This window comes from Armigeres subalbatus, chromosome 2, assembly GCF_024139115.2.
Source record: "Armigeres subalbatus isolate Guangzhou_Male chromosome 2, GZ_Asu_2, whole genome shotgun sequence".
NCBI classification, from domain to species: Eukaryota; Metazoa; Arthropoda; class Insecta; order Diptera; family Culicidae; genus Armigeres; species Armigeres subalbatus.
Genome location: NC_085140.1, coordinates 435692858 through 435713999, shown reverse-complemented (window position 1 = coordinate 435713999; position 21142 = coordinate 435692858). Strand labels below are relative to the sequence as shown.

The 21142-nt window shown below is 39.1% G+C and overlaps 1 protein-coding gene across 3 annotated transcripts in view; it reads right to left on the bottom strand.

Annotated features, from left to right (window-relative positions):
* Positions 1–21142, bottom strand: part of LOC134213601 (protein Shroom) — a 929824-nt gene that overhangs the window by 591145 nt on the left and 317537 nt on the right. For all 3 annotated transcript variants that reach the window (XM_062692809.1, XM_062692811.1, XM_062692810.1), the window contains exon 4: positions 16572–16837. In XM_062692809.1, the coding sequence (XP_062548793.1) occupies positions 16572–16837 (266 nt within the window). The remainder of the gene's footprint in view (positions 1–16571; positions 16838–21142) is intronic.

Here is a 21142-nt window from a genome sequence, read left to right as displayed (position 1 = left end):
TAAGGATGATTACTCATGCTTCGATATAACGTACAATTCGATATAACGTACAAACTTGAAATCGATATGTACGTTATATCGAAGTTTACCTGTATAAATCTATAAAATCCACTGAAAGATAAAGGTCCTATTAATGATACAAATCTTACATGATTTCGTGACGGTCCCCAAATTTGAAAATTTTATTTTACATCCTGTATCCGAGTCTTCCCATTAGACGTAGTTTACTGCCGTGAATCGCATATATGTCCCATATTTGTTGGGTTTCCTATTCATATGGGACAAATATACGATTCGCGGCAGTTTACGCCAAAACATAAAAAATAAAATCAATATAATATGGGTGTACGAAAATGTTTGGGGAACATAAGTACAATTTCCATTGGATATAAGACGAATATCAAATCAATTTTTAATAATGAATGCGAAGAACATTGGGATATTCTTGTTCCTAGAGCTTAGTTCAAAGATTTATTTTTAATGTCTTTACTGGTACCAATGAGCTTTGGATAATTTCCCGAGAAAGTTTCAAATAGTATCTCGAGTATATTTATATTAATCTCAGGATATTTTAGAACTGGAAAAATCGCCACGCCAATATACGGCGCTCTATTGAATCAAACGTCGACAAAGGCGCACATCTCTAATCAGGTGCTCAGAGGATGGTATTTCCATTGGAATTGAACCTTCCGAAAATTCGAGCAAATGCTTTTACTTCACAAAAGCTGGTCAAAAGTTCTAAGAATGCCATTTTCAATTGAAATTGATGTGCTAGAAATTTGTCAGGCCGTATTTTTAGTTCCATTCGAGAAAATTCAATGCCCCGGCTGTGGACCTGAATCCGGCCTAGATTAAAACTGCAGAAAATAAGTGTAAATGTTATATGGTATCCTTCCAGATTCTTGACCCGTAACGGGGTAAGATCTACCACGGTTACATTGCCAGCTACAGGCAAATCCTGACCTAACGAATACCTTCCTCATTATCCAACTCCGTGGTACTTATTAGGGTGTCGCTAAGTCGGCGGCCTGTCGTTAAGTAAGTACCACATCAACACTTCCTTCCTCTCCCTAGTTACGGTGACGATGGGCGTGGCCAGGAGTAGTAATCCTCATGCTTTTGTTATTCTTTTTTAAGACTGGAATCAGGGACCACTCCCCTTCTTGATTTCTGATAGCATCCTAGATAAGGATCTCAAAAGTAAAACATGAGTATCACTAGTGTACAATCTACGAATTACACCGTAACACTGCTTATGCTTATGGTATCCTTCCAGATTCTGACGGTTTTGTGAAGTTTGTGTAATCGCATGTCAAATTTCATTGAAATTGATTTGATGACTCTTCCCGTTAAAAAAAATCAGAAGCTCAATTTCAATTGAAAATTATATTCTTCAAACTCTCCTGGATGGTTTCGATTTCCGGTCCGGTACTACTTGTTTGAACATAACAATGTTGGCCTCATGAATGTTCGCAGTTAGTAATAGTAGAAATTCTAAACGACCTGCTATGAGTCGGCAATGGCAGCAAATAGAAAGCCAACAAGTAAGAAATAGTCTGTAATGAAGCAGCATCTTCAACGAGTAAGTACGAATAGTGTTCATGCAAAACAAAATCCACAACTTAAGGTTTACTAAACAGATGAAGCCATATAAATTGAATTAGCATTTTTTTAATGCCCAATGATGATTGACACTTGATTGCAATTTTCTGATAAATGGTTTCATCCTGTGGCGCTTTTGTGTCGATTTCAGCAAGATCATTAATTTATATCATGGGAGTGGTTTTCATCGAGAACGCAAACCTGCTATGAGATCAGAAGAATGCGAAACATTTGAAACTAATTTGCTAACCATATAGGTACTGTGTTGCTCATAAGAGTATCAGATCCGCGAGTTCAGAGTCGTTGGGTTTTACATTGGATACTATAGCGCGATCGGGCTCTGATTGAGAATAGTAACTACGTATGTATTCGGTAGATTGCAATACCAGTAATGTTTTCTATTACACTACTATTACAATATGATAACATATATTCTATAATTTTTAAAATATAGATATATCTATATTTTAAAAGGAGGTTGAATATTTAGCTTGAAGTTTTACGTAATTTTGATGCTTTCAGTTACTCTCATGTACAATCGATTACGAAGAGCTTTTAACAATTAGACTAATGTGTTTCTCACCTGTAAACAACACTTTTCGTGCTCTCGTTCTCTCATTTCAATCAGAAGCTACGTTTCCTACGTATGTATAATGCATAACTCGCAAGCTTCCTGATGCATAGTATGTTTTGATCGTATTCAACAAACGCAACTAACCAGCAGCTACAAATTATGATCTAATCCATTGCGCAACGATTAAACATCCACCGCCATGCTCTCCGGCGCACCGCACGGGCAGGGTTGCATCGAACGCATAATGGCAGCCGTCGCGTGGTGGTGAATTCGACATTTGCATATTAAATCTCGCTCGGTTCGGCACCACTCATATTTGTTGCTTTGTTGTTTCAACCGGCGATCATCCTAATAAAAACCACTTTTTTCCCAATCCGGTGAATGTGAAACATAAGCGAGGAAGCAGCACTGGATCGGATGCCGCTCGTTTGTACACGTCCAACGAACGACACGACCCTTCGGAATGGAGAAAAATGCCCATCTCCGAACGAAACGGCGCCCATCCGGGGCACCGTGATATAAGGGCATGTTGATCAATTTTCGAATTTATTCCCAAAATTAGCTTAGTCATTCAAATAATAATGAAAAATATAAAACTTTAAAGGTTCAAAATATGAAAATCTATTCAAAATTATAGTCATCCTGATTATAAGGAATTCATATATTTATGGGAAGTTTATTGGACATAAAATAAAAAACAGTTTGAACAGCGATAAGGTTTTAATTGAACCAAATTTTGAGTTAGCATAAATTACATTTGGAGATGGTGCTATAACTGTACTGAAGAATGGTCAAATTAACCCCGGTTTATGGTAGCAGAAGTAATGTTTTGATACTTCAAACTTCCCAATAGCACGGCGCCGTGACCGTCACGTGATGACATGACCAATGGGACGGGACCAGGTTGCCAACGAGTGGACTGTACGATGTTTATTTTCCGCGAAATAATAGTGGGCAGATGGGAGGTGGTGATGGCTTCCCAAAGCTGACAATAAAACAACCGACTGAAAATCAAAAGTGCCCCGCGTGCGTGAGTGAGTGTGGGGAAATTGGCGGAAATGATTGAACGAATCGGATCATGAGCGGACTAGATGGACAAACGTCGATTGATGAGTGGTTAAGTAGAGGACCGAACGGCGAATTAGGAAGACGTATGATGACCATTCGAGGATTATATGGTACTGGAGGCAGATGGCAGCTTGAACTCGACTTTGTTCGAACTGCGATGTTGGAATGGAAATCAATGCTTCAAGTACTGTCATTGACTTGAGTGGGATGAATCCGGTCCCGTGATTGATGAGCGATCCAAAACAAGGTATGCAGGTTAAAATAATACATAGATGCAGAATGAATTTGAGATGTTTAATTTGGAATATTGTAAATCATGGGTAACGAACAAATTAGGGAAACAAACAGGAAATCTAAGAAAAATATGGGTCATTCCATACCAAGTGACCGAACCACTTGTAATCGACTTTCACAGATTTTAATCAAATTTCGTGGATTTGTTTATCTATCGATTATTTGTAAAAATCCAAATTTATTTGATGATTGGACAACCCCTCGGCAAATGGGAGCACCCCCCCGTTTTTGACGATTTGTAAAAAACATATTTTTGAACAACTCATATCTTGGACAGTTTTTAAGCTACAAATAACTTCTTTTTATGCATTTTGAAGAGAATTTTTCAAACTTTTTGAGAAAAATATCGATTTTGAGTAGAAGTGTGGCCAACTCTATTGTTTTTGCGTTTTAAGTATAAAATCGTATTTTTCTGCCAATGAGTATATTTTTATTTGAAAAATAACACCAGCATCGTGTTCTCCAGGAAATTTTGTATAAGAAACACTCGAAACCCCAAGGTACTATGAGCCGTTCTCGAGTTATGGAGTTCTGAATATTATATGATTTATTTGGAACTTATCAATCACATAAGATTTTGTTATGCATACCGAACCTTTACCTTTTATGGAATTGCCAAGAATTCGAAGATATTGTTTTCTTCAAATAAATTGTAAAACATGTAACTTGAGCCTTTGAATAGAAAATAATGTACTTGGCAACGTAGTCACTTTGGAAGGAACAGCTTTTCTGTATTGTTGTAGAGCGTACTATTAACTATTACTTACATAGATACCATACTATTTCACCTGCTATGGAAAGATTTTTTTTAATTTTATAGAACATTTATTAATTTCGAAAGCACTCGGCTCATATGCCGTTGAGCGTTACGGAGCCGAAATCTTTATACTATTTTATTCTCACAAATTAACGTTAGATTAAGTGAACCGAAAGACTCGTGTTTCAATCTGGATTAGGGAATACAGTATCACAGTAGGGAAGGAGGAAACGAACAATACTAAATTTATGACGATGACGAAAACATTAATGAAATTATTGTTTCATTACTGTTACGAGACATCGAAATCACCGTGAAACAAACATTTTCTAAAAAACAACAAAGGAAAGACATACGAGAGGCAATTACGACAAAAGAAACGATATGGTTATCTAAAAAACCCTGATTAATTAACCTAGCTGTAATGGTGCCTTTCTCGTTCATTATGGAAATAGTATTTTGACCATAACTTTCGAGCCCATAATCCCAATCAGTAAAATTTTAATAGGAAACAATGGGACAGGATTTCCCGTAAAATGCAACATGGTGCGAACAAATCGGTTAAAAGCAAGCCCATAAATAGTGGATGAAATTTTTTTTTATGCACACACATACATACACATACACGCACAGACATCACCTCAATTCGTTGAGCTGAGTCGATTGGTATACAACACTATGGGTCTCCCGCCTTCTATAAAAAAATGTTTTTGGAGCGAACATAAAGCCTTTCGGTACACTAAGTGTACGAGAAAGATAAAAATAAATTAGCTCATAAGGAAGTAGACTATGTTATTATGGAAAAATAATGTATGAAAAGGCAAATCATTATGTAAATGGTACTTGTAAACAGGTACAGAAGGAGAGGGTTAGTGATTTGTGACTATTTGTGACAGGTGGGAGGTAAAAGGGTTGAAAATGGCGAAAAACGTTGGATGCAATTTTTAAACGTATTTTGTAGCTAAATCAAAGGGAGAAGAAGACCTTAATGTCAATACTAGACCACTAGAGCAGAATTATCCACGAAAAGTTTTTATCTTACTACTACTTTATCAAACCCACACTTCACAGCACGTTAATGTGATTTGACGATAGCCATGAGCTCTCTATCACTCACCATGTAATCAAAAATTGTTAACTGTGTGTGTATATTATCAAAGTATGAAAATAGTAGACCGAACAAACAAACATCATAAAAATGGTCTTCTTTGAGATAATGATTTTATTTGCTGTATTTTGAAAATAAATGGATAATATTTGCTGTATATACTTTCGCTATATTTTTTGCATTTTTTACTCCTAGAGAATTCAGATTTTCGTAAGCCATGTGACATATTGTTTCAATTTTTAATAGTTCACCCTAAGGATGCCGAAAATCTTTGAAGAAGAAGGAGCCTTGCTGGAACGACGACCAAAATTGTTTATTCTACCAGAACTACCAAACTACGTGTACCAATAATTCAACTGAGTGTTATTTCAAAAATTTTAATCTTTTAGTGCTGAGGAACAAATTGTAGTTATTCAGATTAATTTTTAATGGAAAATTCCGGAAAGAGAAATGTTTTTTCCGTCTAACAAGGACAGTGGGATCAAAGCCCACCGATGGGGCGATTACCCTCCAATACCTTTTCCGAACTAAATCTATCACATGTTGTACATATGCATAATCGAGTTTCAGACATAGTAAGGACAGTTGACCAGATAGTGCTGGCAGAAACATTGATTTCTTGCATATGATTCCAACAATCAATCTTCAAAGCGTTGTAATATTTCCAGCAATGCTTATTCTTCAGCAAACTCTTTCAGCATCTCTCAGTATTGAGTCAGATGATTGAATTAACGATAAATAATTAACGCAAAAAATACATTTTTCCATACTAATCTCCATATAAATTTCAAACGCTGTAAGTGGGGAAGCAGCCAATCGAGCTGTGTATGTGTGTTATGTATGTGTCAATGCGTATATGTGTGTATGTTCAGAAATCAGTAAAAAAAACTACAATGTTCACAGTGAAAAAAGGACTTTTCATTTTTTAAATCCTGTATCTCAAAATCGGAACATAGTACCTCGGGGTTTTAAGCGTTTCCAATGTAAAAATGGTCAAAGAACACGTTGGTAAGGTTATTTCCTGAATAAAAATATACTCATTGGGTAAAAAATGCATTTTTCTAACAAAAACATAAAAATTGTTTACTGGCAACACTGCACACCAACAAATTATTTTCCTTGGTACATGGTACCTATTCCTTGAAAAATCTTCTTTCGAATGGTTACCTTAGATTCATTATAGACCTCACAGTTCCAGAGATATGTACAAAACAATATGATGAGTTTCATACATTTGTCTGAAAAGGGGGATGGTCTTATTAATCGTGGGGAGGTCCAATCACCACGAAATTTTGGTTTTTGGGGTATAACCCATACATAAACAATTGGTCAAAATTTCATTCAATTCTAAGAAAGTCGATTGCACGTTTGCATTTTTTCTCGGTCACTTCATATGGAATGACCCATATATTAAGCTCGTTTAGTGGAATGTATTAAACCGTCTAAGACGAATTAAGTACTGTCCATTTAATTCCACCAGTTAATTTTCGTTATCTTTGCAGATACGTATTTCGACCACAACTGTGTGGTCGTCTTCAGTGTCTTGTACTTGACTCGACTTGAAATCTAAGACCATTTTTTTGTAGGCATTTTTTTACCCTCAAACTAACTTTTACCTTCTACATTCAATGCAATCACTAGTTACGCGTATAGTGGTATGGGTTTCTATAGAACTTGTAATCCATGGAGTGATGCACGAGTGCATTATCTGATGTTTGAGCGGTCCCTAAATAAACTTTTATCCATATAGAGTTCATTTCAAAAGCATCACTCCGTAAGTTCTTACTGCGTATCCTTACTCCTTACTCCTACTGTGAATAGATAGAATAAGTGGTCAGCGCTTTCGAATCCTGGCCCCCTTGCAAATACTCTATTCTTGAGTCTTGATGGAAGAGACATTACTCCGGAGTGGGTTCGTCTATAATGCCGCCAGTTAATTTGTGATTTCTTTCATAATTTTGCTCTTTTTGTCATAAGGAGTAGAAATTTTCAACATATTAATTCTACTTGACATCTAATACCAAGTTATGCATCTCCTCTTCACGATACATACATAAAACATTCAAGTACACGACGTTCTTCATTGAAATTAACATTTTAAAGTCTGACTGAATTCGCCCTATAGTAGACCCCCTGGGGGTCCATAATAGGAAATTGCTTCCCTATAGTCGACACTTCATTTGATTTTTATGTTCCGTTTCGGGTCGTTCTTTTTCCCTATTATGGACCCCCAAAATATTTCTATAATGGACACTCTCGTGTTTATTTTTTATAGAATTGTAACAAATCATTTAATTTTACTTTCCATAGCATATCCATTGCATGTAATCAAATCATAGGACTGTAAGGTAGGTTCTTCCGATGGAATTTCATAGCAAAATGTTTACATTGTGCTGTAATAATGCAAAAATGGCTTGAGGGTCCACTATTGGTTGGGGGTCCACTATTGGGCACTTTACCCTATGCAAAGGAAATATCCAATTGATTTGAAAGTATCGAAGTAGGCTTCATATGAAAGACAACGGAGCGCCACCAAAATATTGATCAAAGCAATCGTGGTAATTTGCCGTCAGTCAAATACACGTGGTGAACCAACCAAGACAGGAGTGATAGATTTCCGGCAGACTACCGCTTGCCTATTCCCACAATAACCTCCACAAGTGGTTCCAATCATATCGTCGGAACAAGAAATTGCCAGTAAAAAAATGTGTGCACCTACAATCAAAATCCGGAGGCGTCCCACCGATCGATAGCAAAACACTTAGGATTGCAAATTCAACTGTATCTCGTGTATCAAAAACCTTCAAGGAGCACCTGAGTGTTTAAAGGATGGTAGGGAGTGGTCATAGAAGCGGTCCAATGGAAATGACCAGGAGTGGTAGACCAGCTCAATAAGTTTCCAAGCGATATGTTGCTAACAAGTCCGAGGTGTCGGTTGGTTTCGTGCACAAAAACCATGAAACGTGTTGGGTTACATGTTTACAACGTGCAAAACTACGCTCGTAACGTATTGCAGTGGTACCGAGCAAACGAAGCTAAATTTGTGCCAAAAGATATGAACCCACAAAACTCACCGGAACTTCACTCAAATGAAAAATTGTGAAGACGAAACTTCGAAAACATAGTAAAATTATTAAAACAGTGCTGAAGATGAAGAAAATTTGAAAAAAAACAACAAAAATATAGGAAAAATCGATTGTACAAAATTTGATGAGTGGAGTGAAAAGAAAGGTGCGCGCATTCGGGATAGGCAATGAAATCAAATGAAACAAATGTTTGTAATATGTAATTTTTTTTTCTTTCACCAACGTAACTAATTATATTTTGTCCATAGGCACTCCCGCTTGCTCCAGACTCTACAATGAGATCTAATTAAGAAATGGTGAAAATCCGGCAGGATCGCCAAATGTAGAGCTTATTGTGGGAATAGGCAAGCGGGAGTCTGCCGGAAAACTATCACTCCTGTCTGCGTTGGTTCACCACGTGTATTTGACTGAGGGCAAATTACCACGATTGCTTTGATTAATATTTTGGTGGCTCTCCGTTGTCTTTCATATGAAGCCTACTTCGATACTTTCAAATCAATTGGATATTTCCTTTCCATACTTGAAACCCAGTACCATTTCACTGCCACACAAGTTCCAAAAAGTGTGTCTACAAAATGTGTACACATATACAAGTACACACACACACATACAGACATCACCTCGGTTCGTCGAACTAAGTGGATCGGTATATAACACTATGGGTCCCCGGGCCTTCTATCAAAAGTTGTTTTTAGGAGTAATCCTATAGCCTTTCGGTACAACCGTTCATGCATTCCCAACACGGACATCAGATCGTTGTAAGCTACAGGTCTTTTGGTCCACCGTAAGATTTTCTCTGTGTGTTAAAGAAGCTGCGTCTGTCACGTATGAGTCATTCACTAGACGCGCGTCGAACCGAACGGATTGCACCGGTCTGACCGGAACGAAACAAAACGAGACATGGCACCAAAGCTGACGGCGGCAAGACAGCGAAAAGAAAACGAAGACTAGGAGACATTAGCGAAGGCGGCGGCAGCAAGGTCAAACGAACATCGTCAAGCCCAACAATAGCCGTCGCGGAAAGCTTGTCGTCTGACGCTCATTTCCGTCCCAAAAAAACAGAGGGCAATACAATTTAACTCAGTCACTGAGTAGATGACAGCGCACGCGCCGTCTGGAAGATTCAAAGTCGTCACAAAGTACACCAGCACAGCTAAACACGAACAACAGCTCTTTTCAGGACCACAGCCACAATCTTTAAAGAAAGGGTTTTCGTACACGCACCACATGATATGGATGACATTATAGTTATTTGTGTGATAATGATTTGTGACACTAAGTTTGGCGGAGATGTTTTGGTAATGTGTCGTTCAAATGAAAATCCTATATTGCAACCCCCAGTGATTCTACTTTTGGTTTTGTTGCTGTTGATACTTGGGAAAGCGCATTATTAAAAATAAATTTGTTCTTTTCAGAATCATATTTTTATTTAATAGAAGGTTGAGCAGAGTTTTTCTTTTCAAAGTGCGAATCATAACCTTAAGCGGGCTTGGTAGTCATATGGCTACTGCTTCTGCCTTATACGCAGGAGGTCGTGGGTTCAATCCCAGGTCTGTTCCATTCTCCTACTTTGTATCTTTCTCTATACTTCTCATGTTCTAGCAATCGCTAGAACTGGAAATGGATTCCATACCGTTTCCATTACAATTCCTATACCTTCAACAGTAATCTGCTAGAATTGGAAATGAACTATAGAGCTCGTTTCCTACATCCAATTAGAAATTCCATCAGTTGCTTTCTCCTACCTCTGTCTCTCGACCTAACCAAAAAATTCCAACAAATTCCGCATGAACTCGTGGCAAGTGCAGAGGTATATTCGGCTTGCAGTGGGCGAGTGATTGCATCATCATTTCCTCCCCCTTCCCTACATTGACTTTCATTCTGACGTGGCAGGCGCCAGTATGACCTAACAAATGAGATCACCAGTACTTGTACATTGAAGATGTGTGCTAGCAAACATCTGTTGGTTCCCTGTGCAAGAACAGCTGATCTGGTCATAATGGAGTAGCAACTACGAGCAGTCAATCAAGCTCAAGCTCAAGCTCAAAGTGCGAATCATAATCGCCTGGCGACGGCAGACATTTTAAGTCGGCAACAAAATCTTAAACGCGCGTCAGAGGAAGATGTTAGAACAATTAGCAGTCGCATGGATGGTTTCGTTCTCCGTGTAATTTCGAAAAAAATGACTCATATGTGCACGAGAAAACAGCATTATTGTATTCAATAAAGTAAGCCTCATCCGTTCTGTTTTCGTTGAGCATGAAAATAGTATGGGTACCCATAAACGAATAACGCAGGGCGGATCTAATAAGCTTACTATACATATTGTATACAAGAAAGCTGCTTTTCCACGCACGCGTGCCATTTTGTTCTAAATTCCGCGGAAAGCGATTCCATCTCAAAATCTGGGAGAGGTTCCATCTCTGCCTCAGCATCAGTTTTGTTGTTGTTAGTGATTGGGAAGGTGCATTATTGGAGATGAATTGGTTCTAGAATTAGTCTTCAAATTAGGATCTTAGTCATCCATGAATTTGCTGAAGTAAGGTCACAAGATCTACAAGATGTTATGATGTTCGACAGATTCAAGTAGTCGACGATAGATTGCCTTTTCAAGCAACTCTGATAACCTCGAGAGAATACTAATTGGATGATAAGATTTGAGAGAGGAAGAATCCTTCTAAGGCTTCCGGATGGAAATAGCTTTTACTGACTTCCAGGACTATGGGATGTAGCTGAGTCGGCACTGATCAAATATCAGTGGAAGGTGCTTGAAAAACGAGTACTAAGTGTTAGAGTTCGAGATTTAGGATGTTCTCGAATCCTGATGCCTTCATGCTTCTCGATGACTTAATATAGGCTGATATAGAACTGTTCTAAATATGATACAAGCCCTTTTTGATATACATAATAGATCAAAGGATCTCGGAATAAGTCAAAAGGATCTCGGTCGTCCGAGAAATCTCTGGAGTAAGGTCTCAAGATCTATACGAGTAACCAAAAATCAATCGGACTGTTTTAAATATGGTACATGTCCTTTGAAATACAAAGAACAGAACTAGTTTAAAGCGTAGGATCTTGGTCATCCAACAAATATCTGAAGTAAGGCCTCAACATCTACACGCGATCCCAAAGATAAATCGGACTGCTCCAAATATGGTGCATGCCCTTTTTAATGTATAGAATAGAATGTGTCAAAGGCATAGGTTCTCGGTCATTCAAAAAATTACTGGAGTAAGGTTTCAATACCTACATGACTGACCGAAGATCAATCCGACTGTTTTAAATATGGCTGGGTTCGATTCCCGGTGCCGGTCTTTTCGGTTGTGAAATTATCTCGACTTCCCTGGGCATAAAGGTATCATCGTGTTAGGCTCATGAAATACGAATGCAGAAATGGTAACTTGGCTTAGAAACCTCGCGGTTAATAACTGTGGAAGTGCTTAATGAACACTAAGGTGCGAGGTGACAATGTCCAAGTGGAGGACGTAATGCCAATAAAGAAGAAGAAGAGCATGTCCTTTATAATACATATATAAAAGGAGTTTACAGCTTAGGATCTTAGCAATCCTAGAAATTCTTGAAGTCTTAAGAATAATCTAGAATGGTCATCAAAATATTACTTGAAATAAAGTCGTTACCAAAAATCAATCGTAATGTTTTCAAATAGTACATGTCCTTTGGGATTCATAAAAATGAGTTCACAAAAAATGTTCCTAGTCATCCAAGAATCGCCAGCAAGATAGTCGAGACATTGAAGAAATTGATCAAAGGTGGTATGTTAATAACACACATAATATCTTTGAGAAATTAATTCGTTGACGCAAGGGCACCGTGTCCTAGCCTGACATGTGTGAACATAAATTGGATCCTTCTTACCTGTGCATTCTTTGTATCACAAAGTGCTTGAACCAGATTCGAAATAGTCCGATTGAGCTTAAATGTGTAGATCTTAAGGCCTTAATCTAAGTATTTCTTGGCTAACCAAAAAACAATGCTGAGAACACATTTTGTTCTATGCGTCATCATAAAGGGCATGTATCATATTTAAAACAGTCCGATTGGGCTTTGTTTGCTCAATATACCGTAAGGCCTTACTCCAGGGATTTCTTGGATGATCAAAAGAACCTATGCTGTTGATACGTTCTATTATATGAGTCATAAAAGACATGTACCACATTTGAAGCAGTTCAATTGAGCTTTGGTTGCTCGTATAGACCTTGAGGTCTTATTTCTGGGATTTCTTGGATGACTAAGAAACTATGCTGTGGACACATACATCAAAAAGGGCATGTACCATATTTGAAACAGCCTGAGCTTTGGTTTCTAGTGTAGACCTGAAGGCTTAATTTCATGGATTTCGTGGAACATTTTTTGTGAACTCATTTTTATGAATGATGTGAACACATTCTGTTCTACGTATCGTAGAGGGCATTACGTTCGATGGACTTTAAAGCCTTACTCCGGGAATTCCTTGATATACCTTGAACATATACCGAAGTGAAAATAAGCTCAGTGAATTTAAATGTTATGTTTGTTGAAGCAAATAGTGATTTGGCTCCATAATGCACATAATCACTTGTGCGCTTCAAATAAACTACGGAATCAACATACCTTATATGCACAATATAGCTTGTTACACGAAAACTAAGCAAAACAAATCTAATTTAAATTTCAGTTTTCATTTGAGTGGAATCGAGAATAGGACTTTTCCTTAATTGATACTTGATTCTTCTGTCAGTTTTTTTGCTGTTTGTTCACATTTTGGGCTGGCGCATTTTGCCCTCGGGGTGGCGCGTTTCAACCCGCATCGTTAAAATTCGCACAAAAATGCAGCACTAGAAAATAAAATCGTTTTCTCATAATATAATTGGTTTTTCGTCTTTATTTTTTTTCCGTAATTTAGTGGGAAACACATTATAAGTACATAATTTTGACCATTATCATCGTTAAATTTGAAGACTTGCTTAGGGGGCGCCCCTCCCCTATATGTAAATGAATGTATATTTGTTAGTGACGCTAATACTCGAGAACGGCTGGACCAAACCTGACGGTCTCTTCCGATGATTTGTTCCTTTTCGCCCAACGAAGGTTTAGTGGTAAATCCTGTTGAAACCATTTTAGCCATTTCTTTTTTTATCCAGAATATTATTGAAAAAGCGTTATGAAATATGCGCGTTATTTTCGTATTTGAAGTTAATCGATGATTATACAAAATTGGACGCAAATCTCATCGATCTCTTGAAGTAACTGTAATGATATTTAAAGTTGACAGAATACAGTACGATCCCCTTCTCCATCCATCCACCCAACCAAACGAAACAAGCCGCCTCCCTCACCAAACCATTTCGAAAATAAGAAGAATTTTATTTCGATGGGACTCAAACCCATGACTCTCAGTACGCTATGCTGGTGCTTTCAACCAACTGTGTTACGAAGGACATCCTGTAGCTTTGTTGGTTAAAAGCACCAGTCTATCATATCGAGGGTCATGGGTTCGACTCCCATCGAAGTGGTTACCTCCAATACATTTTTGCCTTTCTCGTACAACAAAGTTGTACCGAAAGGCTATCATTTCACTCCGAAAGCGATCTTCTTATGGAAGGCTCATAGACCCATAGCGGAACTGAGCAAATGTATGTCCGTCCGTGCGTATGTGTGTGCGAGTGTGCAAAAAAAAAATGTAACCAACTTTTCATATAGCAATCTTTAACCGATTTTCTCGCAACAAGTTGCATTTGAATGGTGTTAAAGTTGTGTTGAGCGCTATTGAATTTGATAACGATGGGTCATTGCGTTAAAAAAATATTGAGAAAATGGTGAACCAAACCGAAAATGTTGATGTCTTGGCTAAATGCAAGAAAGGTGGTTTAAATTGGGTTTTCAAATCAAAACGTTCCTCCTAATGTACATATTCACATCGGAGTTTTTCTCTCTGTTTCATATCAATACTGTAATAAGTAGGGTTTGAATCCAAAGGAGAATGAGAAAATCTCTCACTTATCATGTCTGTATACACTCTCGATACGTAGCATACAGTGAGAGACGTTTTTCGGTAACTGTTACGATAATGAACTGATTCGGGGGCTACAACCAATGATAAATTTCTTTTAATAAGCCCCAATTGCGGGGGCACCGGTTCTGATGATGCAATTCAACTTGTTTTACACAGCTGTGCGAAAAAAATATTGTCCCCAATATAAAATGAGCGAGAAAAACGTGTTTTATCAACCTCACTCGGTGGGAGCCGTCTATCCGAATCAGTTTTTTTTTTCAACTTGTATACAAGTGCGATAGTTTTGTTTTCATGGCTTGTTATGATTCGAAGAGGTTTTTGCCTCTCTTTTATCGTTGTTCGTTCTATCAAGAGCGTTTTCATTCATTTTCAAACCCTGGAATAAGCACTTCAAACATGCTAGTATCTCATTGGTTGTTGTTGATATCTTGGCTAAGATCTAACAAATGGTCGCAGTGATTAAAATACCCAACAAGGAAAAACAAATCTTATTGGTAAAGTGATAATTTATAGTTCTTGTGTGGCAGTGAAACAGCACTTGCCGTTTACTATACAAAGCAAATATTCAAATGCTTCTAAACCATCAAAGTAGGCCCAATGTGAACCACAACCGATGGTCGCATTATTAATAATCAAAGCAATCGGGCTATATTTCGACAGACATGCAGTGAACCATCAAATGGCATAAGGTGCCCAAAGTGGCTCCCGCTTGCCTACAGTCGGATTAAACTCCACAGTTCTAGGATGCATTCGAGTAAAATTAATGTATTCAGGAAGCGAGACAGTCCTGTTATGCACCACTTTGTCTTATATACGGTCTTGGTGTTAAATACAGAATCACCGTCTTCTATCAGAGGTCGAACCTAGCATGAAACAACAAACAGGATACCCAGTGGACCAGTGGATAATTTTTCGTATCACAAAAAGTTTTCTCCTTACCGGGGTGAGAGTATATGCGTTTACACGATTGACCTCCCTATCCGCACGGCCACGAAGTGTTGGTGTTCATAATGAGCAGGCAGCCAAGCATTCCGTCAGTCAGAGTTGAACAATGACCCCATTAAAGCGTATGCTTCCCAATTTCCAGGCACAGTAGCCAAATAATCACCAATTTCATTTCACTACATCTTCATGGATTTGGAAGAAATGGCTCGGACCAAGGCTCTCGTAGCTCTTGATTAGAAAAAAGTACTCAAATAGACACATTTGAATTACTGCACTATCAAAAGGTTAGATGGCAACATTCTGTCTGATATTCATATCGGTACAAATTTCAAAATGTCAGTTTATACATGACAGTTGTACAACTTAATGATCAAAACTATATATCAGAACGCAACAAGTGAATTCCACTCCATTTGAATTTGATAATCCTATCCAAATAAAACAGCGCAACGAACGGAGTCATACATTCTAAATCCCTTATCTGATCTCGCACAACATTGGCCAGCGAATTGTCAGAGAATCAACATTGTATCATTACCGTTCAGAATAGCGCTAAATACAAGAAAAACGGTAACAGTTACATTCCTTACCCTTCCCCGAATAGCCAACCACAGTCGCACTTATCTCGAGGATCGATCTATTCTCGTTACCGCAGACCCATTTGATTCGTCGGAAACCACTCACCCATTTTATCGCACATCGCCCGTACATATATTTCCCTTCCCAGCAAAATTCGCTCACCCATTCCGAATAAGAAGCACTCACATCGTTGTTGTCTCGGTATGCAAATTAGTTCGCTTAGCCATAGCCGGTCGCCGCCCAACCAACCTTCATCTGAACACAGATTTATGATCATGTTTTGCCTTTATCGCCCCGACGACGACGACGACTGCGTGACCATTCGCTTCAGGTGTTCTATGGCTCGCTAGCCACAAAGAATCACGTCCGATTGGCAAGAATGTGCCCCATATCAGTGCAGTTCTTACGCTGCGCGCAGTTAATTGAAACGCACGATCCCCGCAAACAAGCACGCGTGAAGATGAAACAAGTTCCACCTCGCCCGAGATTGACAGCCGGAGGTGGAACGAATGAAAAAAAAAATAATAATGGCAAAGGAAACTCACCGATCGAGGAACGGCGTCGAGCTGGAATCCGAACTGGACACGTAGCTGTGGTAGCCCTCGGATTGGGCATAGGAGGACTGCTTCTGGTGGTGGTACATCTGGACGGTTTGCTCGTAGTACGAGCGGCTGTACTCCTCCAGGCCCGCTTGAGTCAGGTTGCTGTTGTTGGGCAGCATCCCCGGCAGTCCCGGTGTGTTGTGGTTCGCCGTGGGACCCGAGGGGCCATGGGTGCTGCCGCTGCCGTTCGACCCCGGATGCTGTTCGTCCTGTGGATGAGAATCGATGGGAGAGGTTGAGTTGAGCTTTCAATAAACGGGGCGGTGAATGGTGATCAATGAGTGTATTTGCCTAGGTGCTGGGCGTGAGCACACGTTGGGAGAAATGATGAGCGATTTTTTGCGCCCAGTCGCAGCTGGAATTGATGATCCATGTGCGGAGCAACTCATTAGCTTAGGCACGGACATGGAGTGAGGCGGAGCAGGGGGGCTCGCTGTAATTGAGAAATTAATTTCTTGGCCACTTAGCAGCGCCAATTATTCAACGGTTCTAATTTGTTCGCGGGTGCCGTCTGCAAATTTGATGCAGCAGCAAGAGAAGTTTACTATGGAAAATTATATGCGATGCGAAGTAATGATGAACTAATTGGATGGTATGATTTTTTATTGGATTCAATTACCATTTGTTGATGTACAAGTAGCAAATTGCGCTGACCCTACTGTTATTTATCACTCGTAGTTAACAGCAACAACAGAAGCGCATTTAGTTAAACTGCCTAATGATTGTTACGTAGTGATCTAAGCGATAGGAAAATGCAGCTAATGATATTTGAAAGTGTTGCAATCTTATCTTCCACTAATAACACTAACAATAAAGACGTGTCGCAATACTCGACTCACTAAATTTCGTAACATAACAATTTTATTTTTAAAGAAATTCGTTTCACAAATAAACCATTATGTTAATCAGAAAAATATATTAAGCTCGTTTAGTGGAATGTATTAAACCGTCTAAGACGAATTAAGTACTGTCCATTTAATTCCACCAGTTAATTTTCGTTATCTTTGCAGATACGTATTTCGACCACAACTGTGTGGTCGTCTTCAGTGTTTCTTCAGTCGTTTCTTCAGTCTTCAGTCGAGTCAAGTACAAAACACTGAAGACGACCACACAGTTGTGGTCGAAATACGTATCTGCAAAGATAACGAAAATTGACTGGTGGAATTAAATGGACAGTACTTAATTCGTCTTAGACGGTTCATTATGTTAATATTATTTAACATATTCTCATAAAGTCAGAACCTCACCTTTCAGAGCGGACAAGGAGAATTCCTCAAACAAAGTACTAAAATAAACTTTCGGAGTCAAGTCTTATAATAAGTGAAAACAAGCCATCATTTAACAATTTTATATTTTTTCATATCTACAAAACGCTTATTAGACCGGTAGTTCTCTACGGACACGAGACCTGGACGATGCTCGTGGAGGACCAACGCGCACTGGGAGTTTTCGAAAGGAAAGTGTTGCGTACCATCTATGGTGGGGTGCAGATGGCGGACGGTACGTGGAGGAGGCGAATGAACCACGAGTTGCATCAGCTGTTGGGAGAACCATCCATCGTTCACACCGCGAAAATCGGAAGACTGCGGTGGGCCGGGCACGTAGCCAGAATGTCGGACAGTAATCCGGTGAAAATGGTTCTCGACAACGATCCGACGGGAACAAGAAGGCGAGGTGCACAGCGGGCAAGGTGGATCGATCAGGTGGAGGACGACTTGCGGACCCTCCGCAGACTGCGTGGTTGGCGAAGTGCAGCCATGGTGCAGCCATGGCCTGTGCAGCACAGGCCACTCCGGCCTTAGTCTGATGATAAATAAATAATATTTTTTCAGATGAGATAAATACTAAATCAATGTTTGTTTTCGACACATATGAAAATGGAGCTGAAATTTTCAATTTTCACCATCAATTGTAAATTGGGAATTGGGACCGCTTTGACAGATTTTGTTTTGTGTTTTTGGAAAACCAGAGTTTCATAAGAATGAATTTAGAAGCGTTCTGAGCACTGATTCATTTATGAGTAAAATTAATTCATGGCACGATCGCAACACTTGCCAATGAACCAGTCAACAGAGCTTCGTGCATTAACAAAAAAATACTTTCTATTATAAGTCCCATCTTCTTACTGATGCAAAGACGTGTTTTCGGAGATTTTTTTCTTTATTTTCATGCGAACAATTTCTTTATCGGTTAAGTTTTCGGCAGTAATTTGAATAATTTACAAATAGAGTACAATTTCAAATTAAACGCCTGAAGTGAAAATCCTCGCTTCCTTCCTCCAGTATGATTATATTACTTGCATGGTGGTGACGTTATTGGCCGTTAACAGCCGTTGAGTAGGCCCAGCTCTTGCACCATTCCCCGGTTTGGTGGTATGGAGCGCCACGACACACCAGAGAGCAAGGTATTCGGGAATAATATCCATAAATTATCGTGAGTTTGTTAACTGTTTCATAAATTTTTCTGGGTCTCTCCAAGGCAAGGGTCCGAAGTGTAACACGAGGACGACCAACGACGACGACGACAAGACAAGGCGAAAATTTGTACCTCTGCGGAGGCGGATCTATGGTCCTGATGGCCGTTGCTGGCTGCTGCTGTTTTGATCGCTGGGATCACGGAATAAAAGAAGGACCTTCCGTGTCTGATGCGAAATGCTGCTGCCTTGGCTGTCGTCGTTGATCTCGCGTGCCCGGGTGCTGTTTCCATTATCGCCGTGATGGTTAATTAATTTCCATCCCGGATCGGGCGACGGCGACATCGCATCGGTCGTCCCACAGTCAGGTCAGACGTGAAGCAGTGTACTGCAGTGGTGTCTGCTATTAGCAATTATAATTTTTCGCTACTTTTTTCGATCGATCGGTATCCGATTCGGTGTGTATCCCAACAGAGTTCTTTGTCTTTGCTTTGAAAAACTAAGTCCCAAGGGTTCTATAGGGCGATGCCGATGGTCACAGGAGTCATGTTTGACTACAAATGACGGCATGGTGTGGCGTCCAACAGTCGGGTGTTGAGGTCTCAATAGGTCACATTACAAGGCCACTTATTCTAATGATGGTGACGACGAACGAAGGTTGAACGTGGGAACCCTTGACGGAGATAAACCTTCAAATGATGACGGCATTCGTCGTACCACATGCGTATCATAATGACGGTTGTCACGCAAGGTACAGTTCCGAGAATTAGCTACTTTCACTTACGCTTTTGTGCAGGGTTGTTATACCGGTGGTGGCAGCACTAAGCTAAAGACCAGTGTGTGTTCAAGCTGATTTGAAACTAATGCATGTCAATCGAATCGCTATTCGCAATTTAGGAGCTACCAAGAAACTTGTAAAATGCCTCTGCAGCTGGTGAACCTATAATTCATTACACGAGCTTCGGTCGAAGCAGCTTAGTAATTACCATTTGACACCTCAGCTTTATTGGTATATTGGAAAAGATTCAAAGAAAATTCATCTTCGGTTGAATTATGAGAGTTCGATACTAGTTTTGACTCGTACACTAGATACTTCCACTATATAAAATTTAATGTATTAACAGATAAGTTTTCCGTTTCTTACTTGAAAACTGCTTGCTTTTATGAGGATACGAAAATGGAAGCAAATTGATGGAAAATATTTGTAATTTTATGATCTTCAGTTGAGAAATATCATCGATAACTTGAACATAGTATGCATTGTATAATTCTAGACCATCTTTTGAAAAGGGCGTAACAGCCAAAATTTATTCCTTCTGATTCTTTGTCTACATGTATACAGTCGCCTCTCCACATCTCGATATTGAAGGGACCATCGAGATAGGGAGAGATCAAGGAATGGAAGGAAAATTGAAATGGGTACTAGATCCAAAAAAGCTCGTTACTATGAAAAACGACAACAAAACAAATGTCATTTCCTGTTGTTGATGTATTTGTTATTGTCCGAAGATGGTCTAGTAGCCTAAAAATTTGAACATATCGACATAAGGAGAGTGATTCCTGAACAAAATATGATCAGAACCCATCGAGATAGGGAGATATCGAGATAGGGAGGTTATCGAGATGTAGAAAGCCCAAATGTATTTAGATTGAAGGGACTAAGGAAACCATCGACATAGGGAGAGATATCGAGATATAGAACATCGAGATGTAGAGAGTCGACTGTAGCTATATATGTGGACGAAGAATCAAAAGGAATACTTTTTGGCGGTTACGCCCTTTTCAAATGTTGATCTAGAATTTATTCAGTACACCACACGGGATTCTAATTCATGTAATGGCAGACAATTTAATCTTCCTATTTGTTAATTTCGATTTATTTATGAAAATTTCATTTTTTTTTTTCGAGGGAAAATTTTGGCTATTTTATGGAAAAAATTGCAACTTTTACATTTAAAATTGTTGATTTATTATTAGAAAATTATTGTTATTATTTACTTGACCCCTGTGTTTATTTAAAGCCCAGGCAAGAGGAGACAGAGGAGGGTTGGTAAACCCTGAACGGTTTCTAGAGACGGCGATCATAATTATCGAACAGCAA